Genomic DNA, 27879 nt, shown 5'->3' on the forward strand with positions numbered 1-27879 from the left:
CAGGATGTGCATGTTAGTTTGAACAACAGAAAGACACCAATGCGGCCTGAAAAGTAACAAATATATAATCGTCGACGTTATGGGCGATGGCCCCGCTTCGGAGCACATTGCACCTTGTTTTGTGTTGAACACCACAGTGGCTGGCACAGGCCGTACACCTTCAAGCGGCCAGCAACAATCAGCAACGTGAAGGTTGTAATCGATGAGAGTGGAACACGCTTTTTGGAGTTGAGCGAGGTTGTTGTTGTTGTAAGGACTAGGGGGCGGGGGGAAGAGACGATGATGGTGATGATGGTGATGATTGTGATTATGGTGGTGATGGTGATGATCCAACCGATCTTCGCCGGTTGGAAACATTTAGGCTGGCCTGCCTACGATCCATCCTGGGTTTAACCAGGCTGGATTGTGTGAGGAGCTCACAAATCCTTGAAAGATCTGGGCAAAGTCCTATCGGTGAGCTCCTCCGGCAGGCAAGGCTACGTTGGCTGGGTCATGTAGCCCGCATGCCCAGCCACCGCATGCCTAAACAGCTTTTGTTCGGCCGGATCGAGGGGGCTAAACGGGCGCGGCACGGGCTACAGAAGAGATGGAGTGATGTGGTACAGGAGGACGTGGAGCTGAGTGGACTTGCCGATGACTGGTACCAGCGGTGTCAAGATCGGCCTCAGTGGAGGAGGCTCGTGAAGGACGTTACTGGGCAGTTGGAGGCAGTCGCCCTACAACAACAACGGAGGGCGGAGGAGCGACGCTCACAACAACGAGCGGAGCGCCGGGTGGCTAAAGCACAGCAAGTTGGTGCAGTAGGGGGCAAAGGTGGTGCATCAGCCAGTCATCTCGGTCAGTCGACCCGTGGCACCTGCTAGGTCTGCCCCGTGACCTCCTGCCAGCGGGCGTTCGACACTTCACGTGGCCTCAAGGTGCACTTGGCCTGGCACAAGCGTCGTGGTGACGTCACCGCCACTTAGTGGCGAATGGCGGTTGTTGTTGTTGTTGATGGTGATGATGGGAGAGGGAATGCCAACATGGAGCGGTGCGAGGGACGAAGCAGAAAGATGAAGGTGGTGACCTGCGGTGTGGTGAGTGGGTGGGTGAGTGAGTGAACGGGTAAGTGAGCGGATGAGCGGGTGGGCCTCCTTCTCTGTGGATGAGGGTCGTGAATGACGCTGCTACTGGGCAGTTGCAGGCAGTCGCCCTCCAACAACAACGGAGGGCAGAGGAGCAACGTTCACAACAACGAGCGGAGCATCGGGTGGATAAAACACAGCAAGTTGGCATAGTAGGGGGTACAGGTGGTGCATCGGCCAGTCATCTCAGTCAGTCAACCCATGGCACCTGCTAGGTGTGTGCCGTGACCTCTTGCCAGCGGGCGTTCGAGACTTCACGCGGCCTTAAAGTGCACATAGCCTAACACAAGCGCCGTGGAGATGTCACCAACGAATGGCGGTTGTTGTTGTTGGGTCGGTGAGTGAACGGGCGAGTGAGTGAGCGAGTATGTGAGTGAGTGAATGGGTAAGTGGCTGCATGGGCGGGTGGGTGAGTGAGTGGGTGAGTGTGTTATTGTGACCTGCAGTGTGTACATATATAATACGTGGAATTCGATTTGAAATGTACATAAACACAAACTCTGCAGCTTAAAGCGAATTCAATCTGCCGATTGGTGCGCAATTTATTCGCACGTCTTCCCCGAGTTGTGACGAGTATTTTTAAAGGACCTCGAACATAGGAAAGTGGCATTTCCGCCACTGGCTCAGGATAGTTCAATGCTTGTTAAAGCAGAAAAACGCTTGGACGTTCTATAAGAATGACGATAATTGTTGACCATCATCATCTTTAGCGATGGTCAATCCACAGCTGGATAAAGGTATCGTGGTTCATTTACTTGCTACAAATGAACCACAATACCCTGCTGATCTCGTCAAGGAGTATACATCATCACACAAACTCTGGTTACCCTCGCAGCAGCAGCTGCGGCTTTTTTGGCTGGCCGTCGAACAAAGACGCTCACCGCATCGCGCGCTTCTGCGGCCGTCTGGAACGCTCTTCCTTCCGATATTAGGAAGCCAATGGAGCTATGCAAATCTAAATTTACAATTCATTTCTTTAGAAAAGCTTTTAGTGTTTCGTTTGTTGTCCTTCTCCCGCATCTCCGATTAGCACGGTTGACTACGTATGGTGCGAAAAAGTTAAACATATGTACACAAGCCTTCGCCATCTCTCGCGGTTCTGCGATGCAGCAATCCACCCAACGATCAATGTTCATTTGATTCACGAATAGTCCGTTTAGCCAGTTACCCAGCTAGTCTGCGAGGGAGATCCGATGGTCCGTTGGCAGAGAACAACAGCAGCAGCCGCAGCAACAACAACAACATCATCATCATCACAGTGATCCGTGCGGAAGAAGAGAAACAACGGAATTGCGGTGCGTGTTTGATCGTCGTTGCACCGCGCACTCATGCGAACGAGACTCATCGTGGTCTCTGTTGAATGCTTAAACAACACCAACTTAGTTTGCTTTAATATAGATTTATTTTTTTATTTAGTTCCACAAGAACGGCCCAATTATGAACCAACACTCGCCGCGTTTACAATTTAAACATTGCTTTGTCATCGTTATACATACATTAAGTGTATTTATCTTAGTAGGTTTTTACCCTTTTAAACTGGTACAAAACTGACACCTTTATTCAAGGCATCATGTTTGCAATAACCACAACACAAGTAGTCAAAAAAGCAAACAAAAAGAATCAACTCTGATAATGATAATAATATGCACTGTCCTTGAATGGGGACTAAAGAAAGCCGTCTCGGGTGTGGACCAATCAACTTCAAGGACAGTGCATATTATTATCATTATCAGAGTTGCTTCTTTTTGTTTGCTTTTTTGACTACTTGTGTTGTGGTTATTGCAAACATGATGCCTTGAATAAAGGTGTCAGTTTTGTACCAGTTTAAAAGGGTAAAAACCTACTACTATATTTTGCTACTGGTAAATGAGATCTCATAGTGTATTTATCTTTTGACAATGATCAGGAGCGAGGTCTTAACGTTGTAAGGATTCCTCCATGTTTAATTAAGACCTGCTTTTAAACGTGATTGTTAATATAGTCCCGTCCTCCCCATCCTCATCTCTCATGACCCCTTTGCTCCCGTTTCTCCTTCTCCTTTCCCAGCCTGTCATTTTTTATACTCTTAGTGTTTTCGGTAAAGTCACCATGTAGGTAAAAAATGAAATTTAAATTAATAAAAATAATTATACTAAACATCACGACGTTTCGGAGGCAACACAAGTCTCCGTCATCAGGTGGGACCGTCACAGCCAGATTTGCTGCATCAAGTGATATATCAAGCGCTGTATCAAGTGATACAGCAAATCTAGCTGTGACGGTCCCACCTGATGACGGACACTTGTGTTGCCTCCGAAACGTCGTTATTTTTACTATTATTACTTTTATTAATCTTAATTTCATTTTTTACCTACGTGACTTTACCGAAAAAACTAAGAGTATGAATCCTTGCAGTCACGAAAGCTTCAAATCTAGAATTTTTTCCCCATTCTTTCTCCTCTCTCTCTCTTCCCCTTGCTTGTTATTTTCCCCATGCATGACTACATCCGTGACTTCACTCCCCTTCCAGTAGTGGAGTCTCACGTACAACTTTTTGTTGTAAGGGCCACTCCGATGCACTTTACAATAAATTACATTACTGTCAGACATCATGCGTCATGCCATATCATATTTAATTCCCCTGCATGGTTAAATAGAGGTTACTTACACATGAAATAGGACCTCTGGTAAGATAATATTCTATTGAGACTAGAATTATTTACGAACATTTAAATGCAATCAAATAAACATTCATATCATTTACGGGTTTTGCTGAAAACATCGTTCGTAAGTTTATTTAAAGTTCAATTGCGTAGGTGAATTAATTAACAGTTCAAATAATTGTATTATAACTCAAAGGAAAGATTCCTCCATGTTGATGATAACATCACAAGTTAACAAAGGCAAATGGACAGCGTTATGATTTACAGCCGTGTCAATAGATCGCTTTAAATTGAAGGCCTTCGCACGCCATGCCGCTCGTAAGGGTTGTTTTATCAACGCTGGTTGGTAAAGGAAGGTGTTAAGGACTGGTTCAGATGTCATACGGAGGTGATGTTAGCTATGGCCTGGGAGTCCATCTCTGGTTAACTGCTTCATAACACAGTGCGTTGGGCAACCAACGAGCCATTTGAAGAAAACAAATACCAGATTTCTGCCCATATTTCAGTGGTAGTTAAATATGTTAAACCAGCCTATAGCCCGTCCCAGGACGGGTGTATATTGCAGTTAATCTGAAATATGAAATGGAAAATAATGACCCGCTCATGATTATTCATGAGGGGGTGGGGGCGGGGTCCACATGAGTGACGTCATCAACTCATGAGTCTTGATTAGGGGGGGTGCCCCATGTGGAGTGATGTAACCCGCTCATGATTATTAATAAGGGGGGTGCTCCATCTGGAATGACGTCACGTGCTAATGATTATTAATGAGGGGGGGGGCTCATGTGGAGTGACGTCACGCGCAGGACAGCCTTTTTTGGCTCATATTAGTTGCTGCGTTTATTTCTTTATTAGTTTTACTTTCCATAAAGAAAGGCCAAAATGAAAGCTAATTTGCGTAAACAAATTTTCGTTTCTGCTCCACCTTCATGTGGAGTGACGTCACCCGTTCAAGATTATTAATGCCGGGGGGGGTCCATGTGGAGGACCCCACCTGTTCATGCTTATTAATGAGGGGCCGTCCATAAATGACGTCACGGGATTTTGGACGATTTTTGACCCCCCCCCCCCCTCGTCACACGACGTCACAAAAAGTCTGACCCCCCCTCAAATATGACGTCACAAAGCTCTGCCCCCCCCCCCCCCCAAAAAAAAAACATGCTTCAGATCGCTTTACACTATTGTCATTGTAGTGCGTATTTAATGTGGCGCTGCACTCTGAAGTTGTAGGAGAAAACATTTATTAAAAAGTATTTTTACTTAAGTAGAACGTGTTGTCTATATTATTTAAAGTTGCGCATTTCTCAACCCCCCCCCCTCGTCACACATCGTCACAAATGTCTGACCCCCCCCCCCCCCCGAGGTGCGTGACGTCATTTATGGACGGCCCCTGAGGGGGGCTGGTCGATGTGGAATGACGTCACGCGCGTTGCACACTGACATTCTTGGCTCGTTAGTAAATTAGCAGCCAAAAGTCGGAGGTGGAAATTCCACGTGTGCATGACCTGGTCAGTACTTTAGACGAAGCAATCTCATTTAGACACATGGAACATTGTCTTACAAGGGAGACGTGACGTCTACAAGACTGTATTTAAATACGTTCGCATGTGATTGAACACAACTTCGGAAAAACTTGATAAATAATTGGGCAAAAATTTTGGAGTGTAATTGTAACAATGAAATACACGAGAAGTATGTACGAGTATGTTGAACTTCTTTCGCACCGTACGTAGCCAACCGCGCTAATCGGAGTTGCGGGGGAAGGACAACAAACTTTTGGGTCTCTGTGAGTTTATGGGTCTCTGTGTGAGTCGATGGGTCTCTGTGTGAGTCTATGTATATATGTTTAACTTCTTTTGTACCGTACATAGCCAACCGCGCTAATCGGAGGTGCGGGGGAAGGACAACCAACGAACATAAGCATGTATTTCACACCCAAAGTAGTTGATGAGTGTTAGGTCATTCCTCGCAGACCGCCACACCACGCACGGTAGACCGCAGTCATCACGTGTCTGGTGACATCTGGGCGGCACGGCCGGCACGTGGCGCACGCGCTTAAATCCGGGAGATGGAATTTCCTTTCCTTATGCAAATCTCCACGGGGACTCCCAACGGCGACAGGGTAGATATTCTCTCTTCCTTTCATCACCGATGCGTGCTCGTGCGGTATTATTTGTTGATTTCTCAAGCGATGTGACGCAGTCGATTTTGTACCAAATGTATATTTAGCGTAATTGCTGTTACGTTATTTTATTTGCTTTGCCTTGTATTCGTCTGGTTTATCGGGCCACTGTTGACTTCTCGCTCGGGCGGGGTGGGTGGGGGGTCTATGTACAGAGCCCCCCATTACGCCGGTACACGAGACGAACGAGACGAACGTCATGACGTCAGGCTGTGGGGCCGTCCATAAATGACGTCACGCACCTGGGGGGGGTCAGACATTTGTGACGATGTTCTCTATATTTATTTAAAGTTGCGCATTTTGATGTGACGTCACATTTCTCAACCCCCCCCCCCCTCGTCACACATCGTCACATCTGACCCCCACCCCCCCCCCCCCCCATGTGCGTGACGTCATTTATGGACGGCCCCTAACATCACTAGCCCCGCCAACTTCGTTGATGACCTTTGGGAGACACCCATTTCAAACCTTTAAAACAGCCTGCCTCAGCAGCTTTCCTACAATTTTTTCTCCTGATGACGATTGCTTGTGTTGCGATCGAAACGTCGGAGTTTATTTTGTTATGTTTTAAAAAATTGATTTGATCTTATCTACGTGACTTTACCGAAAGACCCACGAATATGAATTCCTGCAGTCACGAAAGCTTTGAGTCAAGATTTAAGGGTTGGAGACTGCACTCGTTTAAAACCAAGAGGCGTGAGGAGAATTATAACGGATATATTTTAAGGTGTTTTCTTAAGGGGGCCGTCCATAAATGACGTCCCGCACCTGGGGGGGGGGTCAGACATTTTTGACGATGTGTGACCTAAGAGTATGATGGGGGGGGGGGGGTGAGAAATGTGACGTCACATCAAAATGTGCAACTTTAAATAAATATAGACAACACGTTCTACTTAATTAAATATACTTTTTATGTTTTCTCCTAAAACATCAGAGTGCAGCGCCACATTAAATACGCACTACAATGACAATAGTTTAAAGAAGCATGTTTTATTTGTTTGTGGGGGAGGGGGGCAGAGGTTTGTGACGTCATATTTGAGGGGGGGGTCTGACTTTTTGTGACGCCGTGTGACAAAGGGGGAGATGGGTCAAAAATCGTCCAAAATCGCGTGACGTCATTTATGGACGGCCCCTAACGACCAGCTTGGAAATGGGCACACCAGCCGGCTCACCCAACTTGTCAACCATCGCTACGACGTCATCGCACGCAAACCCGCCGCTTTCGTGATGACGTCATCTCACGCAAGCCTGCGCGTCGCGTTCTCGATGACGTGACGTCAGGCGCGCGTTTGCGACGGAGGGGAGACGACGACGACGCTACAGAGTGACATGACGTCACATCGCGCCCCGCTGCAATGGATGTCGCCGAGCTGCTGAAGTTCCAGGTGAATTGGCTGCGCACTTTCAAGTTGCATCGTCGTCGTCGTTTAAAGTTCAGGACTCAGAGTCTCCACCTTCAAGGGCATCTCCCGGCGCCCTCTTCTCAGTCGCTGCCGTTGCCCCCGAGGGCATCGGCCGAGGCGCCTCCGCGTCCCGGGGCGGAACGGAGCGAGGGTGGCGCGCGCGGCCTGGGCCGCAATGCCAGGGCCACGCGATCCTTAGGGTTCACGGACTCGCACAAAGACCCATAGAGTCACACGGAGACTCAAGAGTTGCAGAGAAACTCATAGAGTTGCATAAAGACACGTGGAGTCACACAGAGACGCACAATCTCGCGTAGCGATATATCGTAGACTCACACACTGCGACACGTGGAGCCGCGCAGGGACCCATAGAGTCACAACGGAGACTCATAGAGTCACACGGAGACTCATAGAGTCACACGGAGACTCATAGAGTCACACGGAGACTCATAGAGTTGCAGAGAAACTCATAGAGTTGCATAAAGACACGTGGAGTCACACAGAGACGCACAATCTCGCGTAGCGATAGATCATAGACTCACACACTGCGACCCGTAGACTCGCACAGAGACCCGTAGAGTTACAGATACCAGAGGTGTGGACTCGAGTCATGTGACTTGGACTCGAGTCATGAATTTGATGACTTGCGACTCGACTTGGACTTGCATAACAATGACTTTGTCCCACCTATGAGATGTGGACTCGAGTCATGTGACTTGGACTCGAGTCAGACTCGAGTCATGAATTTGATGACTTGCGACTCGACTTGGACTTGCATAACAATGACTTTGTCCCACCTCTGACAGATACCCATAGAGTCACATGGAGACCCACAGGCTCACACAGAGACCCATAGTCACATGGAGGCTCATTGGCTTGCATAGAGACCGACAGACTCGCATAGAGAAAGATCACAGACTCATACACTCCAACCCGTAGACTCGCACAGAGACCCACAGACTTACACAGAGACCCATAGTTACATGCAATCTCAGTACTTGCATAGAGACAGTCACATGGATACTCAGACTTGCATAAAGATAGATCACACACAGTGACCCGTAGAGTCACACAGACACCCATAGAGTGACACACAGACCCACAGACAAGCATAAAGATAGATCATAGACCCACACACTGCAACCCATAAACTCCCACAGAGACCCACAGGCATACACAGAAACTCGTAGTCACCTGGAGACTCAACGACTCGCACAGAGTTCATAGTCTCACACTGCAACTCGAAGACTCGCACAAAGACCCACAGACTTATGTAGAAACGCATAGAGTGAAATAGAGACTCAAATATTTGCTTAGAGACCCACAGACTTGCATATAGACCGATAGTCACATGGAGACCTACAGACTCGCACCGAGACCCATACAGACTTTGAGACCCAATAGACTGCCAAATATGTCTAGACTCACATGGAGACCCAAAGACCCGGGCAGAAACCCATTGACCTAGGGAGACCCATAGACTCACATGCAGACATAAGACTACCTCTTTAAAATAAATATGCCCAGTCTTTCTGTACAACTTCTTGAGATGCGGCTACATTTAGACACTGTATCAATCCACATTGCAATATATTCTATCTCAACCATCCTCTGGTTCTCCATCATCCTGTGCTGCTCCTCTGTCCACCCTCGTCTGCTCCATGTCTTCTTCCCGTCTGCTTTTCTCTGCCACCTCTTTTCCTCGCCCCACCGCAGCCCGACAAGGGGCCGAAGCGCGTTCTCGACGAGGAGGATGACAGCGAGGAGGAGCTGCCGCACCCACCGCGCAAGCACGGGCCCGGCAGGGGCCGTGCGGAGCCCCCCACCGACCAGCAGCAGCAGGTGGAAATGATGAGCAAGGATGACGAGGTGAGGACGATGGAGGCTAAGGAGGGGTGTGCGCCGCTTCCGAGCATCGATGGGGCGTGCTACGCAACAGCCCCGCCGTGTGATTGCGGAGAGCCAGGAGACCTTGGAGAACATCGTCTTCGGCTGTGAAGTTCGTCAGCGTGTACCGGGCGGACAGGTTGTTGTTGCCCTGCACGTGCTGGAAGAGGAGGCTGCAGAGGTCGCAAACGGGTTTTGATTCCTTACCCATACCCGGCCGCACCAGGGTCGCAAACGGGTACCCGTACCCTACCCGATACCCGTACCCGGCCGGGTATCGGGGAGGGTACGGGTACGGGTACCCGATTGCGACCTCTGGGATGAAGCCATATTGCAGGCGCGGGTGGGTTGATTCTAGGAACTTGAATTGTGAGAAGAGACAAGACGTTGGGAAATGAGTGACAAACGGTTACTCACCAGTGACTCACGGCCTACCCGTACCCAGCCGCACCAGGGTCGCAAACGGGTACCCGTATCCGGCCGGGTACGGGTAGCCGGGTATCGGGTAGGGTACGGGTATCGGGTACCCGATTGCGACCTCTGGGATGAAGCCATATTGCAGGCGCGGGTGGGTTGATTCTAGGAACTTGAATTGTGAGAAGAGACAAGACGTTGGGAAATGAGTGACAAACGGTTACTCACCAGTGACTCACGGCCTACCCGTACCCGGCCGCACCAGGGTCGCAAACGGGTACCCGTATCCGGCCGGGTACGGGTAGCCGGGTATCGGGTAGGGTACGGGTATCGGGTACCCGATTGCGACCTCTGGGAGGCTGTCACATGGCTCTGTGGCTACGTGGGCTGACGTTTACTCACATATAACACTGACAAATATATTTATTTCTCTTGCGTATCTGGCGCTCTAACTGTACGATTGTCACGTGTAAAAGCATTTGCTGAATAAAAAACGTTCCTCGATCTCATCAACTTCTCTCTCAGTGGATGAGAAGAGGTGGGGATGGAAGGTGAGAGAAGGTTTAATAATCCACAGCGATGTGGCTAAAGGACATGAAATGTTCTTTAATTGCCTTTCGCTAAGCCAGGTGAAAACCCATTGACACCACAGGTCTCGTGTTCAAGGGAGATCCGGCTTTTAAATTATGTGCATCTAAACGCAAAACATCAGCAAAATAGATGCCTGAGTAAATACATGTAACACCTCGGTCCCTTATTTATGAGGGTTCGGTATTGGTATGTTTGATAATTTTGAAAGCATATTTTGTTCCATACGAGAGGTTTTCGTGGTAGTGACACTTGTAATACTGAGTATGGTGGTTCGCATGGCTGGCGGTAGTGTTGGCGCCCACTGCTGGTGATACTCGCTAACAGCTGTTATAATCGGTTTAGGCTATACGGGGATCTTTGTCTTGGTGGGAGGAGGCCATGGGTTGCAGTACGGTACGATATGATATTGTTTTCATATTTCGTACTCGAAATATATTTCATAAAGTAATTGTCTACCTAAGAAAAAATCTTAGAAAGGGAAATGTGATAAGCAAGCTTATCGTTTTGATTAGATTCTTTTGTAGAAAGCTCCTTACTCTTAAACAGACAAAAAATACCTTTCGTAAGCATGTTTGAGTTTTGCTTGAATTTACAAATACATGTTTTATTCGAAAAAAACAATGCTTCGCCTCTAAATAAAATTAACGCTGAACCGCTTTCGCGTTCCGAGATTCAGCGGTGAACAGGACCCACCCTGCAACTTGCAGACGTCTCGGAACGGGAAATGATAAAAAAAATTCTCGCTTCGCAGAACTTTCCACAAAAATTCATAATTGCCATCGTTGTCTTTGACAGGGCCAGTCATTAGATGATAACGGCGTGAAGAGGATGGTATTGAACTTCGAGAAGACGACACTGAAGAATCAGGAGCTCAGAATAAAATTCCCCGACAACCCAGAGAAGTGAGGCATCCCCAGTTTAACATTATCGCTTGTGCGCGTTTGCTTGTCTGTGTTTATATCATATTCTATTATTAGCACTTTGCTTAACCTTCTGAAGGCAGTATCGCTGATGCCGATTGCGCCTCTGAAATCGAGGGAGCAGAGTAACACGTTTGATTCTCGACCCGACCCGAATTAACGTGCAGGTTCATGGAGTCCGAGTTGGACCTGAACGACGTCATCCAGGAGATGCACGTGATCGCCACGATGCCAGAGCTCTACCCTCTGCTCGTCGACCTCAACTCGGTGACGTCGCTCCTGGGCCTCCTCAGCCACGACAACACCGATATCCTTCGCGGCCCGACCGCGGGTGACCGTGATTAATCCCGCAGTGCTGCCGGATGCGACGCGGCTGTGATGAATATCGGTTGTGTAACGATCCATCCATTAACCCTTTCACAGCCGTGTGTTTTTTCATCTGTACATCACCCTGTATCTATCGGACATTTTTTCCATGATCAAAATTATGAAAAAAATAAGAATAGGCTTTAGCCCGCAACCAGCCACATTTTAAATTCATTGTCTAAACGTGCTCAGATATTTTTTAGGAAAATAGAATGAAGAGGGGCATGATCCTGGTCCTTATGTGCAATTGTTTTTCTTTTTCTAATCACGATACGTGTCTGCAATGGTGTGACAGAAAGAATGTTTGTCAGTTCGTAGTAGCTGTATGTAAAGCCACGAGTCAGCGAGGGCTGTACTACATTATGGGCAGAAGACCACTCCGTATCCAAGCACACTACCCACCTAATTGAGCGAAGCATCCTTTGTTGATGTTGACTTCAGTTGTGAAAAGCACCATAAGCCGCTGATGAGGAAGGAGCCTTCTTAGTCAGAATTTGATCAATGCACGATGTACAGTGTAATATCTGTGTAAATGTGACAATATTATCGGGTGGCGCAGGGATAATGGCAAGGATTTTGGCATAAAACTACTGCGGGGCCTAACCCAAGAACAAACGTGGATCATTGTGTTGGTTACGAAAAAACGATATTTCAGGTTAAGAGTAGAAGAGACAAGTAGAGGAGATGGGAGAGGAGCAGGTAGAGAGTGAACAAAGACGAAAAGAGGAGAGAAGAGAGAGGGAGGAGGTGATGATGGAGAGGGGAGGAGTACTTTGTCACTTGATTATCTGTTTCGTATGTTTGTTGTACGACTATACGGTATGGGCAGTAGTACCTATTGTATATCTATGGTCCCACATCCATGATGTCCATCCATGATGTGGGACTGATAAATCCATTAATGTTTTTTTTTTGGGTTAGATCACTTAAATATAAATGTGTCGTTAACCCGCCACCACCCGACACAACGGTGTGTTGTCGAGTAAACCAAGAACATTTACAATTTGAGGTCAATGCTCAGATAAACTCGCATGGCACGTGGAGTCCCTCATCCAGCAGTGGATTGATGAAAGTGCTACCCAGCACTCTTGTGGTGAGGGTTAGTGGATCGGGCAGAGAGATATGTGAAACTCCCAGACTCACGCTGAGGGAGATCCTGCCGTATGTTATGAGGATTGTGAATGCTGATGTTTATGAGTGAGATGCGAGTATACGGAGAGGAGTGTGATGATGATGAGCCAGAAGTAATTATTATTGTGTTACGCTTGTTTACCTAGGAAAGCCTCGCCGAGTCTCAAGTCTTTTACAGGAGGCTCCTGCCAAGTTATCACAGTCGGGGGCGATGCTGCAATGTTAAATCCCAGTTGAGTAATTTGTAGGTAATTCTCCAGCGCTGGGATGTTTTGGCCGAAACACCAGTTGCGTTCTTTTCAGCTTTCGCACGTGCGTGGTTGGAGTCCTTGACCCCCGGGGTACATATCGCCATCGAGGTGGTAGACCTCCTGCAGGAGCTCACGGACGTGGACACACTGCACGAGAGCCAGGAGGGCGCGCGGACGCTGACCGATGCGCTCGTAAGCACTCGCGCCGTGCCGTATTCGCTGTCGGTCGCCGAGATACAAACCAGGCGTTTAGTTATGTTGTAACTTCTTGACCTGCCTCTGCTTTTCTTTCTTTGCGCATTTTTAATCAACACGCGTCTAGAATTTTTGATTGCTGATAAATGTCCACGTGATGATAAGCCACTTCGTAGAGTTATCGTTTGTGGCCAGGTCGCTTCTGAAAAATAACGAATAGCTCTGGGCTTTACCCGGTAAGATAAAATTTTAGTATTTGTTTATTTATTCATAGTGATTTGCTTACCTTTCCTATACTTTGCACTCTTATCGTTTTTGTCATAGTTGTAACTCTCTTGACCTGCCCCTCCTGGACATCTGTGAAAAAGAGCTTCACAGCTCATCAGATTTCTCCAGGATAAATAAAGATTCTGATTCTGACTTGTTAGTGCCTTCTGCGGTGGAAGGACCTCAGTGATTTAATTTTATTTACATGGGCAGTAACAGTGAATTCTATGCTAACCATTGCATGTGAGTGGCTTTATAAAATACTTTACTCTTATTAGCTTTATAATTCAATCTATATTTGATATAATTGGTACCACTAAAGTTTTGCCACCTTAGGTGGCACAATAATACCCCGCTTTATGTCGAGGATGGGTTCCTGAAAGTTGCGACGAATATCGAAACGCCCGGAGAATTAAGCAGCAGACGCATGCTCGTCTCCCGAGCAGTGACCAACACCGTGGTTCACGCGCGGGTTCTGACGCCGCACTTTTACGACTGACGGACGCTCGCACACACCACGCCGTCATCTTTATCCGTGCTGGAAGGAGAGCGAAGCACATCGCAATAAAAAACGAAACGCTCTCCCTGTTTGTGATGAGAAACCCCTATCGCAACAGGCGAATGCGTCTTGCAAGCTGTAAAATTGGTGTACTAACGTGCTCACAAACAGCGGTAAGGCATAACTGCCATTGTGCCTTGCATTGAGAACAGCACGCCTTTGCGTGTTGTGTTGTTAGCGCTAATCGCAGAGCTGTGGGAAACTGATATCGCCATATTTGTCATATCGCGAACGTTTCTTTTGCGTCGTATGGTGACAAGAAAAATTATATTGCGCCGTCGACGGCAGCGACCGGTGGCTGATTGAAAACTCATTTCTTTAGAACTGCCTCTTGTGTTTAGTTTGTGGCCCCCGCACCTCCGACTAGCGTGGTTTAGCTACGTATGGGTGCGAAAAAAGTTCAACGTACATACATTGCGCTCGCTATCCGCGCACTCTCCCTGCAGCTCAACGAGCAAGTGGTGGCGCTGCTGGTGCAGAACCTGGAGCGACTCGACGAGGCGACCAAGGAGGAGGCAGTCGGCGTTCACAACACGCTCGGTGAGTCTCCTCGCTTCAAACGCACGAGATCAAATCACGGCACGTGTGAGCCCCACTTCTTCTTCTGTCGTATGGCTGCTGATGTAGATGCAGAGCAACAACTTAATTTTCACATTCAGGTGGTCGAGCCCAGATGATAACCGCGTCAGGCAGGAGCAGTGGAGTGTGTCACTTTAATGCCACTGTAATGAGCACCTACTGATGATCCCCAAGCAGGTGTATAGCTGTAACGAGCCCCACTGATGATCGCCAAAAAGGGGAGACCCTTATATCTAAAGCCCCCATTGCAGCTACGATCCTCAATCCTGACCTTGCACAGCAAGGGTGGGGAAGAACCACTTTTGTTTGGGCCGAATAGGACCTTCAAAATTGATATTCTGGGCAACAACCACATTATCACTAGAGGTTAGCGTTAGTCTGTAATCAAGCAAAAAATAACGACATGCGTTGCGACCGAGTGTAGAGGCCATTCCAGTGACAGGAGTGGTTGAGTGCGAAAATTGGAAACCATTTTTGCAGCCAGGTCAGAAATAATACCCGATTAAGGCGGTCAAGAAGCATGCGGTGACAGATAAATATCATTTGCGGGCCTTTTCGAAGCAGTTGGCCTTGTGTGGCTACCACATGTCATTGGATATTAAGTTGTGGGCCGTTTGTATGTGGTCCACAGGCCACAGGTTCCCTGCTCCTGCTGTCCCGGTAGGAACTTCACGCCTGGTTTCCATACAGCTAGAACAAGTGACAACCAAAATAGCAGCCATTTTTTGGGAATTTAGTAAAGAAAACTCAATATTTCAAGAGCCGCCATGCATGTGAATACGCAACGGTGGTCCTTAATAAATAACGTCACGAAGCAGTCCTTAAAGAGCCGCATGCGCCTCCGGAGCCGCAGGTTGCCGACGCCTGAGCTAGAACCTTCGCACCTTCCTCTCGACTCCCACTGTAGCACGAAGCTCACACCTCACCCACAGAAACTTACAACATTCACTGCAGAGCCGCGAAGAGAAAGGCGATGTCATACACTCGCCTCTCGCACAGGTAGGACGCTCACACCTAACACCCCCACAACGGTACAGTCTCGCACGTGAGCCTCACACGGATAGCTCACCTGTGAACCCCCTCGTATGGCGTTACAGCGATCATCGAGAACCTGACGGAGTTCCGGCCAGAGATGAGCACGGAGGCCGCGCGACAGGGCCTCATGCAGTGGCTGCTCAAGCGGATACGGGTGAGACGCAGTCCGCCGTTCCTCATGTCTGTACCTCGATCCTCACACACGTGTATATACATATGTATGTTTAACTTCATTCGCACCGTACGTAGCCAACCGTGCTAATCGGAGGTGCGGGGGGGAGGAAGTACAACAAACTAAACACAAAAAGCAGTTCCTCAAGAAATTCGTTTTAAATGTAGATGATTTAAAAGTGCATAGCTCCAGTGGCTTCTTAATATTGGAAGGAAGCGCGCAATGCGGTGACCGTCTTTGATTATTAGCCAAAAGCTGCTGCTGCTGCTGCTGCGAGGATGACTGGAGTTCGTGCCACGGTTTATGCTCATTAACGACCGTACGGCCGTCAAGTTCATACGTAATCATTTACTGCTTCTCGTCACGTTTCCATGATCCTAATATGAGCTGGAAACAACGCAACTGGTGTTTGCCAAAACTTCACAGTGCTGAAGAATTACCTACAAATTAGTCAACTGGGATTTCACATTGCACCATCGCCCCCTATTGTGAAAACTTGGCAGGGGCCTCTTGTAAAAGACTTTAGACTCGGCGAGGCTTTCCTGGGTAAACAAGCGTAACCATAATAATCATATAGTAGTCCCTCGGTTAACCTTTTTAATCCGTTCCACAAAAACTACTGTTAACCGAAATAACTGTTAATCCAATATATAAAATACATGTTAATAGCATTCAACCGATCGAAGATGATCGGAAGTTGACCTTTTTGACCCTAAAAACATAGTTTATTACATTTAAACAATATTAATAAACATAAGAAAGGGAAAACATGTAAACAAAGCCAGTCGAGGTCTGAACGCTTATAAATGAGGAACACTGATTGGCTGAGGGCATGGCTCAGCCCCACTTAAGATCGCTCGGGTTGGCCGAAATTGGCGCCTCGCGTTCCGAACGTAAACGTACCGTTAGTCAAAATTTTAATGTTGGTCGAAACATGGAGTCCTATGGGAGGCGAAACATTCACCGAAAAAAAACGTTAACCGATGTCACTGTTAACCGAGGGACTAGAGTACCTGCTTCGAGTTGCTCATCACCACACTGCTCTCCATATACTCGCATCTCACTCCTTACAACCACATCATAATCTACGAGTTTCACACATCTCTCTGCCCGATCCACTAACTCTCACCTCAAAAGTGCTGGGTCATAGGCGTGCACCACCACCCCACCACACCTCCCGATTCGCATGATTAGCTACGTACGGTGCGAAAGAAATTCTACATACAAACCGTGCCTGCAATTTGTCAGAGGTTTTTTTGAGGTGTCATCATCGTTGTCCTTTTGCTGCGGATTGCAGGCCAAGATGCCCTTTGACGCGAACAAGCTGTACTGCAGCGAAATCCTCTCAATCCTCCTGCAGAACAATGACGGTGAGGTGTCCACACCCCCCACAACATCGCCCTCCCCCAGCTTGCCGTTGCTGAGACACACGTTTCCTTTTTTACACTGTGGAACTGAGCCGCACCAGGGTCCGTGCCAAGCCATCCCCCCAAGGCCCGTGCCAAGCCGCCCCCCCCCAGTGCCCATGCTAAGCTAGCGCCCACCCGAGGCCCGTGCCAATCCGCCCCCCCCCCCCCCCGATGCCCGTGCCAAGCCAGCCCCCCCCCCGCGATGCCCGTGCCAAGCCAGCCCCCCCCCGATGCCCGTGCCAAGCCATCCCCCCCCCCCGATGCCCGTGCCAAGCCAGCCCTTCCCCCCCGATGCCCGTGCCAAGCCAGCCCCCTCCCCGCGATGCCCGTGCCAAGCCAGCCCCCCCCCCGATGCCCGTGCCAAGCCAGCCCTTCCCCCCCGATGCCCGTGCCAAGCCAGCCCTTCCCCCCGAGGCCTGTGCGAAGCCGCCCCCCTCACGGCTCGCGAGGTTCCAGAAAGCACAGTTAACCCCGCCCCCCCCCCCTGGCCCTGCTTGGCCCCCGAACCAGTGTCTCGTGATGCCATCGTATTGCGGTTTGGTTCCAGCTTGGCACGGCAAAGAGCTGGCAGAATACCACGTGTACTGTGAGGGGCCCTCACGCTGGCCTGGCTCGGATGTGCAAGTGGAAAAGGGGAACCGTTGCGCCTGCTCTGGGCTTTAAAGGGACTGTGTAAATTGTAAAGACTGCATTGGTGACGATGGCTTCATATGTATGTTGAGGTGCAGGGGAAGGACAACAAACTAAACATAGTTTTGATGAAAACGAAATGCATCTGTAAAGGCCAGAACTTGGTGGTGATGATGGTGACCATGGTATGATGATGAACATGTGAACCTTACCAAATTACCTCCCTTGTCTGCTTCTGTTTGCGACTAATAGTGTTCATAATAAAGGTCCGTGTGTGTTTGCGTGATGCAGCTAACAGAGAACTCCTGGGAGAGATGGAAGGGATCGACGTGCTTCTACAGCAGCTCTCGGTAAGTGTGCTACGTACATTCGGGGAGCCTCTTCTCTCAATCTACTGCTGGATGAGGGCCTCCCAATAGGCCATGGGGGTCGTGGGGGTTGTTTTACCGTTCTGCCCCACGCCGGTCAGTGTGGATTGGTGAAGTTTGGTTCAGCGATGGATTTCCCTGCAAAGGCCTCTGCTGCCTTCCCATGTAGCCTCACAGCCTATAACACTTGTTTGTGCAGTGACATTCATTCCCCCCGCACCTCCGATTTAACACGGTTGGCTACGTACGTTGCGAAAGAAGTTCAACATACTTACGTACATACAAGCACCCCCTCCTTATTTTAAAGCCCGTACCGACGGCGTTCCCGTTGGCCACACGCAGGTGTTCAAGCGTCACGACCCGGCGAGTGGGGAGGAGGGGGAGATGATGGAGAACCTCTTTGACTGCCTCTGCTCGTGCCTCATGCTGGCGTCGAACCGCGAGCGCTTCCTGCGTGGGGAGGGCCTGCAGCTCATGAACCTCATGCTGCGGTGAGCAACGAGTTGCGCTCACCCGGACCTCTTGATCCACGCACGCGCACATACACACGTGCCGTAGATTTGCGCGTGTCACGAATGATTGATGATCACAGCGACGGTTCAGTACATTAAGTCCGATCTTGATAACTATTGTGTATTCTTTGGGAAAGGTTTCATGAATCTCAAGTAATGACATAACGCGGAGGCGAGGCGTGCAGGTTGCTTGTGACCTCATCACCTTGGCCAAAGAGGCTTGTCCATTTATCACCGGGTTTTATCGGTGCTTCTGTGGCCGGTTGATAAATGTGGACTGTTTTTTATACGGAAAGTCCCTAAAAGCAACAAAAACCTTTAGCATTCAAGTTAATATTCTTATCCTACCGTCTTTACGAGAACGTATTAAACAGGCACACGGAGCTCATGCACCGACGCTTTCAACTTGAGTCGGAAAGTTAAAATGAATCCGTGACGACGGTTTGGGGGCAAGCGTGACGGGGGAGTGGGGTATGTGCGTACGTGTTGGCGCGCTTGCGCCGGCAGGGAGAAGAAGCGCTCCCGCAACAGCGCCCTCAAGGTGCTGGACCACGCCATGGTGGGGCCGGACGGCGCCGACAACTGCCACAAGTTTGTGGACATCCTGGGCCTGCGCAGCATCTTCCCCCTCTTCATGAAGACACCCGGCAGGGCCAAAAAGGCTGGCATGTCCGAGAAGGAGCACGAGGGTAAGGCCGCCCTAGGCCATTTTGGCCGCAATAAATTTCCACGCGACGATAAGACGCTTCGTTGAGCTATCATTAATGATAGCCATGTCGCTTCAGAAAAAGAGCTACACAGCTCAGTAGGCCTTACCTGGTAATCGATCATTGCACTCGTGTGTAAAGAGACTTGATAACAATTTAGAGTTCAAACGCGCCTCGCACTATTCCCTCTCGAAGAGAGAGGACAACTCGGAGGTGCGAGGAATAGATTCCTTGCGCTGGTTGGCTGTGGAGAATTTAGAAATCTGTGGAAGTGCCCGTGAGTACTCGTTATGGTTCCACTAATAGGAACAGTTACCACGGGCTGCTCCCACTTCCGCAGATTTTCCCTCTTTTTCAAATGAAGTTATTTTTAAAGGTAAACACTCGGCTGCGTCTCTATCGAGCTGCACTTGAATTGTATCCTCCGACGGACCACACTAAAATGAGCGTGTACTGATGGGCCACGTCACATCACATCCTGGGCCTGTCATGTGATGTCATTGTATGCACACGTTACCACTAATCTATACGTCTTGTCTCCAGCAGTCACATCCCTGTCGTGTATCTCGCTGTAATTTTCACTTATCCTCATCTCTTGCATACAGCTCTTTCATCTCTTTTGTTTATCACTCATCTCTCACCCTTGCAAACGAGATGTTCCATCTCAAGGGATTTTCCAGGTAAATTATTTTAATAGGGAAAATAAAAATGTCTCAGTGAACCACTGTGGGCCAGGTTTTGCCCTGGGGCGGCCAGTTCAACAATGCATAAGTATGTTGAACTTCTTTCGCACCGTATGTAGCCAACTATCCTAATCGGGGGTGCAGGGGGAAGGACAATGTGCTTCTAAAGAAATTAGTTGTCATTCTAGATATAAAAGTGCATAGCTCCTGTGGCATCCTGATATCGGAAGTAATAGAATTCCAAACGGCCACAGAAGCGCATCTGATAGCGTGCGATGACTTTTTGTTCGATGGCCAGCTAAAAGCCTCTGCTGTGAGGATGACCGGAGTTTGCGTGATGATGGTTTATGCTCCTTGACGACATCAGTGAGGTATTTCGGTTCATTTGTGGTGTTTAATGAGCGCGACCTTTTAACGTGTTCCGCTGTACATAACCACACGCAGGAGCGGCGTGTTTGTGGGTGGACCGCAAATCTCTTGGCGTGTTCCCCACTGCCGCCTGTGACGTCCCCGTGTCCCCGCAGAGCACGTGTGTTCCATCATCTCCTCCATGCTGAGGAACCTCAAGGGGCAGCAGCGCACACGGCTCATCAACAAGTTTGTGGAGACCGACTGTGAGAAGGTGTGGCCGCTCGTTCCGACTCGCTCAGTGGATCATCACAGTTGATCATCGATTATCCGGCACCGCACCATTATACGGTTGCTTCCAATAGTTGCTTCCAACATTATTTGGCTGCTCCGGGCCAATCCGGCCAAACCGGTAAAACCGCTCCAAAGGCTGTAACCAGTCCAGCGATTGGCACCGTGTGCATGACAAAGAAAAGTAGCGATGCTTGATTTCAGTGTTAAAGATTATATACAGTACATTATACACGACAGACAACTTAAACGATGAAAATAATGTTTACATCACCCTATGCAGAGTCTTTGAGATTGGAGTAGTAAGCACGGTAACGTAAATACGGTAACTTTTTAAAGTAGGATCTTAATTATTTTCTAATTGTATGTTTATCCTAATTTCATTTAGTAAACAAATGTAAAACACAAAAAAACATATGACAACACCTAAACACATGTCAGACAAGAATGTACAAAAATAAACTATTTTAAATAATGTCAGGTAGTGATTATTTGGCGTTTTTTTTAATCTGGCGTCCCCTCCCTCCCCCCCGAATCCGCTTGATAATCGATGATCGACTGTATGGTGATAATCGATGATATTCTGTACTTGTCTTCCCCCCGCCCCGCATGATTCCAATTCTATCAGCGTCATCAGACGAAGGATGCATTCCTAAGTTATACAGAGCGTTGCGCCCCATTTGTCAGTGAATGGCCAGCAGAAGTGCTTTTGAGTGGCACTCGTCCCACAACCTCTGCTGTGATATTGTTTGTTGCTCGACGGTCAAACTATGTTATTTTTTTTTTAGCTCAGAGCCAGAATCTATCCGAATCGAGTCCAATACCAAGCGATGTTTATTATTGTAATCGTTTGTGAGGGGACTGAGACTTATCAACTCGTGCTCTTGAGAACACTGTTTAGTACTTGGCTGCGATAAATGTCCACGTGATAAGCCACTTTGTTGAGCTATCATTTGTGGCCAGGTCACTCTTGAAAGAGAGCCATATAGCTCAGTGGGCCTTACCTGGTAAAATAAGAAAATAGTCACTCATTTGAGTTTACTCATGAGTAGCTGCCCGGGCCACCGAGTCACCCGCTCACCTCTCTTGGTTAATGTTTGTCGGTTGCCAGGTGGACCGGCTGATGGAGCTGCACTTCAAGTACTTGGAGACAGTTTCCGCTGCCGACAAGAAGATCGAGGGAGAGAAGCACGTGAGTGACGCGGTGAAACGTACACACGTGTGACCGTTCTTGTCGCACAGAAATATGCAACGGAAATGATCTTGCGCAAGCACATTGAACCTACAAATTAACGAACAACGCAATGAATAGCCAGCGGCTGTGTCGAGCATACAAATGAGTGGACTACGCACAAGGACGACGGTGGGCTGCGTTGAACGATGTGGCGGCGGTTGTGGTGCAGGAGATGGTGCGGAGGGGTGAGATTATCGACGACGAGGCACAGGACGACTTCTACCTGCGCCGGCTAGACGCCGGGCTTTTCGTGCTGCAGCTGGTGGACTACGTCATGCTGGAGATCTCCACGTCCGGCGTGGCGCAGGTGCGACGAAACGCCAGCACGGCTGCCACCGTGTCACGCGGCAGCGCGTGGCCATGTGCGGAGCGACGGCGAAGGTGTGGCCATGCGGTTGTTGGCTGGCCACCACTCCTGGTGGAAGGGCCTCCACTCGGGAGAGCTCTTCTGGAGGGAACGTTGGCCTACTCTTCCACGCTAGCCAGACGTCTTTGACCGATCGACTAACTGTGGTGTGCACGAATAAGAACGTTACAACAACAAACAGTAGAAAAACACGATAGCAGTGCAAAGTACAAGAAAGGTAAACAAATCACCCAAACACATACAAATAAAACTAAACCATCCCCATCCTACCAGGCAAAGTTCTCTGAGGTATTTTCACTTATTTTTCAGAAGCGACCTGGCCACAAATTACAGCTCAACAAAGTGGCTTGTCGTGTGGAAATGTATAGCAGCTAAATAAGCGAAATAATTTCAACCGCCGCTCCAGGAGGTCAAACCAAACCGGTGACCTCTAGATCTCAGGTCCGGTGTGCTCGCCAGTGTGATAACCTTCACACACCGGCAGCTTTCCCCTTGTGGGGTGTAATAATGAATATTCACCTGTACACACTGGCGGGTGATTCCCATTGCCTAACGTTGGTATTCATCATGAGGCATGTAACAATGCAGAGATTCAAGTAAATTATCTCGCTCGCGGAACGCATACGTCTGATTGTGCATGTAAGAATCAATAACTTTTATTATTACGTCCATGATTATGTGTTAACCGGTATGTAAATCCACTTTTGGATGAAGGCCTTCCCCATACCGTGTCGGTACCAGGGATTAGTTCTAACATATCTAAATGTAACATGTGCATCCTCAGTTAAATGAAAGTCCAATCAGGCAAAGTCATGGTGGTGATTTCAAAATATCGTTGTTTTAAAGTGGATACATTTCAGAGTTTGGTTCATGCAGTTAACATGCAGAACTATTGGCATATCGGTGTTCCAGTTTTTCCTCCCAAGAAATATGAATAATTATTTACATCGTTCTCAATCCACTGCTTGACTTGGCATGACGCTGGCGATCGCGTGTGTACGTGCGTGCGTAGATCCGGCAGCGAGTCAACCAGATCTTGAACCTGCGCGGTGGCTCTATGAAGGTGGTGCGTCACATCATCCGAGGTTCGTGGCCACGGCTCGTTCACGATCGCACACGTTCCCAACACCCGACAAGGCTGCAACTCATGGTGACTGTTGTATGCGCCGATGTATGTATGCATGTTGAACTTCTTTTGCACCGTACGTAGCCAACCGTGCCAATCAGAGGTGTGGTAGGGGGGGGGAGGACAAAAAACTATGGGTCTTTGTGTTAGTCTATGGGTCTCTTTGAGTCTTATGTACGTATGTTGAACTTCTTTCACACCGTACGTAGCCAACCGTGCTAATCGGAGGTGCGGAGGGGGAAGGACAACAAACTAAACACTGACAGCAGTTTTAAAGAAATGAGTTTTCACTCTAATTAAAAAGTGCATAGCTCTAGTGCAGGGGTCGACGACGAAATTAACAAGAAGAGCCATTTTTGTGCAAATTCAATAAAAAAAAAAACTCCATGTTAAGAGCCACAATACATGTGAATAACGTCATGAAGCAGCAGTCCTTAAAGAGCCGCATGCGGCTCCGGTTGCCGACTCCTGCTCTAGTGGCTTCCTAATATCGGAAGGAAGAGCGTTCCAGACGGCCGCAGAAGTGCATCTGAAAGCGCACGATGCGGTCACCGGCTTTGTTCGATGGCCAGCCAAAAGCCGCTACGAGTTTGCGTGTTCTCCCCTTGGTTGAGTGAATTTTTCTCCGGGTTCTCCGGTTATTCCCTTCACATTTAGAATCAACATCACGCGTTTAAAGTATTTGGCTGTTATAAATGTCCACGTAATAAGCCACTTCGTTGCGCTATCATTTGTGATGTCTACGTTGCTTCCGAAAAAGAGCTATATAGCTCAGTGGGCCTTGGTAAAATAAAAATAGTTTATAGTTTTAGTTTTTTTTAAGTTAGTCTGTGGATTAATTCAGTCACTCTCATAGTCCAGATGACTACAGCAGTCATGTTTAAGCCACTCTTAGTCATTGAATGTTGATTTGCGGGTGTGAGAAATGTTTCCTACCTCAATATCAGGTAAGCAAATCAGAAAACTCCGTAAAGAAATGTTTAAACATAACATCTATGCAATTACCATTCGTAGTTTTCCTAAGTACAATGCATTCTCTTAATAACGCAGTGTAATATAGTCATGCTTGATCGGTTTTGGTGGGTGGTCATCGTTATGCCAGTTGACTTTTGTCACCTTACAGACATTGTTGACTAACATAACAAAAATAACACGAATATTTTCATAATTTCATGAACAAAAATTAACACCGATGGGGCCCCGGGTCCAGCTGTAATTGGCTTACATCTTTTTGCCCTTGTCTCACAGAGTACACAGAGAGCCTGGGTGATGCCAAGAGCGAAGACTTCCGGCAGGCCGAGCAGAAGAGGATCATGGATCTGCTGGATGAATTCTGAGTCGCCAAACCTACCGCCGCCCCCTTCACCGTCATCACCGCACGTCGTGTCAATAGTTAGCGCAGCACCCGCTGTGTCTATGCACCATGAAACATTGGAGATGTTTTAGGGCAATCGTTGCCCCAAAACATCAACAGATTTGGCAACTGTATGGCGACTTGTAATGGTGTAGAAGTGGCGGTGGAGAGTTCTCTAGCCAATGAAAACACACGTTAAAAAGAGCAAGTGATTGGTCTATGCAAAACACAACCTTGGCTAGTCCATGTGGCCCACGTAATATTGCGAGTCTCTATCCCAGTTACACACCATATTTCAGCAACAACTTCAATAAAAAATAGGGTGCATTAATGTTAAGCATTTTGATGACCAATGGCTCCACCTTTGACAGGGTCATAATCGTTCACTGGGCACCCAGGCATGTGCCAGGTTAAGCCTTTCCTCAGGGTTTCATTTCTCACTTAAATATTTTCTGGGTGGCCTGTAGACTGGAGTAGATAGCAAGTGACTACTATTAGTATCCACAGCCTTTGCAGTGGATACTACTAGACCAGCACAGACCCAGCTGACACGAAGCCCTGCCTGTCCTCGAGTCAATCCACTACTGAAGGAGAGTCTGCCCACACCCTCACCACACCCTCACCACACCCTCACCACACCCTCACCACACCCTCACCACACCCTGCCCACACCCTCACCACACCCTGCCCACACCCTCACCACACCCTCACCACACCCTGCCCACACCTTCACCACACCCTCACCACACCCTGCCCACACCCTGCCCACACCCTGCCCACACCGAGTGGGCCGTGGGGGTTATTTGACCATACTTTCACCGCACTGGTCTGTGCAGGTCTGTGGTGGTAGGTTCATACCCGTGGTAGGTTCATATACGTGGGGCGCATAGAAAGTACAGTCGAACGATTATTTTTGCTCCAACTTTGCTGTTGACCACCGTGTAGCCCCGCAGCATCCTATAACGAAACTGACTTGCATGGTGGTCGCCCGTCAAAAGCGTTGTCCAGGCTCAAATCAGCTTAGCTGCCGAGATCGGATACATTCCTGATAATTTGGTCATAGGCAGTTCATACTTACCCTACTCTTATTTTTTCTACATTTTTGATGTATTTAAAACAGTCCGGATACAGTTGCATCTGCTACAGTTATGAAAGTGTTAACACAACGATGAGAGGCCGTTTAGAAAAAAAAACCGTTTTGTAAATGTCATTAAATGTGAATAATAAACTTTGTTCTAGTAAAATGCACTGAGCAAGCGTTTTGTGTGTGTGTGATAATGTTAACTTTCAAAGTGGCACCAAAGACAAACAAAGATCCCTATATAGCTTTAACAGACTGTTGGGCAAGTCCTGTTAGCGAGCACTTAAGAAGGCCGGCACTGCGCACAAGGGGGTGGGTGGCCAGCATCACACCAGACCACATCTCCCCAGTGGCAATGTTTACACATCTCACCAGGTACTCATTTGAAGCTGAGTTGACCTACGGGAGGCCCAGATACCGATTTAGATAATCGTCACTGGTGTTGGCCGTGAGCGGGAATCGAACTCGGACAACCAAGTTTGTACACAATAGCGCCATCAACATCATCGGTATGAGCAAGTGAGGGCGAATTGCGGCCATGTTCAAATGTCAATTACACTCGCGTGGTATGGGGGAAGAAGTGGCCTGGACAGAGCCGTCCCTCGGGTATGGCGAATCGAGGCGACTGCCCCGGGCCCTGCGCTTTGGGGGGGGCTCCTCGCGCTTCGGCGTCACGGTGTCAGATGTAACACATCCGGCTTAGTTTGAAGGCGTCAAAGAGCAAGTACTTATTTAAAACGCGGCTTGATTTTTAATTAACACACTTTTTTCTTTTACGTTCCACGTTTTATTTTACTTTAATTAGAGCAGGAACCTGATATTGCAAGGAGGTGACTGTACTACGGAGCTGTAGTGGTGGGATTTTGCGAATAGGGAGCCGCCCCGACAGCGGTAAATATTCGAAAGGGTGAGCGTAATGATTTCAATTCGGGCAAAGAGGAGCCGCGATATTTAATAGCCTCGAGGGTGCGACCGTGCAAAGAGACGATTCAAATATTGGTGCCCCACCTGACCGATTGCCGGCACTCCTTGAGCTGCCAATGTCGTTACTCCAAAAATAAATGCGGAGATCCCCCGTGTGGCCTAAACAGACTGTTGGACAAGTGCTGGTAGCGAGAAGCCACCTATGAAGGCCGTCACGGCCAGCAACCACGCCCGTCCGCCTTTGTCTCCCCAGTGGCAATGATGTTGCACACCGAGTCGACCTCGGGGGAGAGGCCCAGGACCGGTTCAGATAATCATCACCGGTGTTGGTGACCCGTGAGCGGGAATCGAACTCGGGTCGCTGGGTTCGTGATTACTGTGGAGTTAGTACACCACTGATACGACACATACCGTAGTGTGATTACGATGGAGTTGGTACACCACTGATATGACAAATATCGTAGTGTTGTTACTGTGGAGTTGGTACACCACTGATATGACAAATATCGTAGTGTTATTACTGTGGAGTTGGTACACCACTGATATGACAAATATCGTAGTGTTGTTACTGTGGAGTTTGTACATCTGTCGTGGGTCCAACTGAGTCGCAGACGTTGTTCCTTTTAGAGGCAACACTTTTATTTGTAACACCGTAGCACAAAGGGGTAGTAAGTGCCCCTTTGCCAGACTACAGCGAGTTACTGCTACGAAGGGTCGATCCCTCACTCGGGTCTCCGACCACGTGGTTGCCTCGTAAGACGGAGAGCTTCAGCTTGAGACGTAGAGCTTCCCGCTTGTAGATGTTGAGCTTCCCGCTTGTAGATGTTGAGCTTCCACCTTGAGACGTAGAGCTTCCCACTTGTAGATGTTGAGCTTCCAGCTTGTAGATGTTGAGCTTCCAGCTTGTAGATGTTGAGCTTCCACCTTGAGACGTAGAGCTTCCCGCTTGTAGATGTTGAGCTTCCAGCTTGTAGATGTTGAGCTTCCAGCTTGTAGTTATAGAGCTTCAGCTCGAGACGTAGAGCTTCCAGCTTGTAGAATGCAGCGACCCCGGTCCCTCTCAGGGACCCGCCTTATATCCCTCTCCAGTCGGGGCCGCTCCGCCCATGGCCCCGCCCGCCTTCCCG

The 27879-nt window shown here is 48.5% G+C and overlaps 1 protein-coding gene across 1 annotated transcript; it reads left to right on the plus strand.

Annotated features, from left to right (window-relative positions):
* The first annotated feature begins 7217 nt into the window (after positions 1-7217).
* CTNNBL1 (catenin beta like 1) lies at positions 7218-25991 on the plus strand. The gene is made up of 16 exons (XM_078617547.1): positions 7218-7333; positions 9068-9220; positions 11039-11145; positions 11331-11470; positions 13006-13103; positions 14379-14472; positions 15609-15700; positions 17016-17088; positions 18049-18107; positions 18468-18616; positions 19145-19326; positions 20552-20649; positions 21778-21858; positions 22070-22207; positions 23280-23352; positions 24642-25991. The coding sequence occupies exons 1-16, from the start codon at positions 7304-7306 to the stop codon at positions 24728-24730; spliced, it is 1656 nt and encodes a 551-aa protein (XP_078473673.1). The 5' UTR covers positions 7218-7303; the 3' UTR covers positions 24731-25991.
* Positions 25992-27879: the final 1888 nt, after the last annotated feature.

Source organism: Lampetra planeri, chromosome 54 (assembly GCF_965212315.1).
Source record: "Lampetra planeri chromosome 54, kcLamPlan1.2.h2, whole genome shotgun sequence".
NCBI lineage: Eukaryota > Metazoa > Chordata > Hyperoartia > Petromyzontiformes > Petromyzontidae > Lampetra > Lampetra planeri.

What these genes read in the sequence shown, in the direction of transcription:
- CTNNBL1 (XM_078617547.1), top strand. Translation starts at nt 7,304, where the DNA reads ATGGATGTCGCCGAGCTGCTGAAGTTCCAG. An exon ending in TGCTTCTACAGCAGCTCTCG is followed by an intron (nt 18,108 to 18,467) that starts GTAAGTGTGCTA and finishes GGCCACACGCAG; the next exon opens with GTGTTCAAGCGTCACGACCC. An exon ending in GGTGCGTCACATCATCCGAG is followed by an intron (nt 23,353 to 24,641) that starts GTTCGTGGCCAC and finishes CTTGTCTCACAG; the next exon opens with AGTACACAGAGAGCCTGGGT.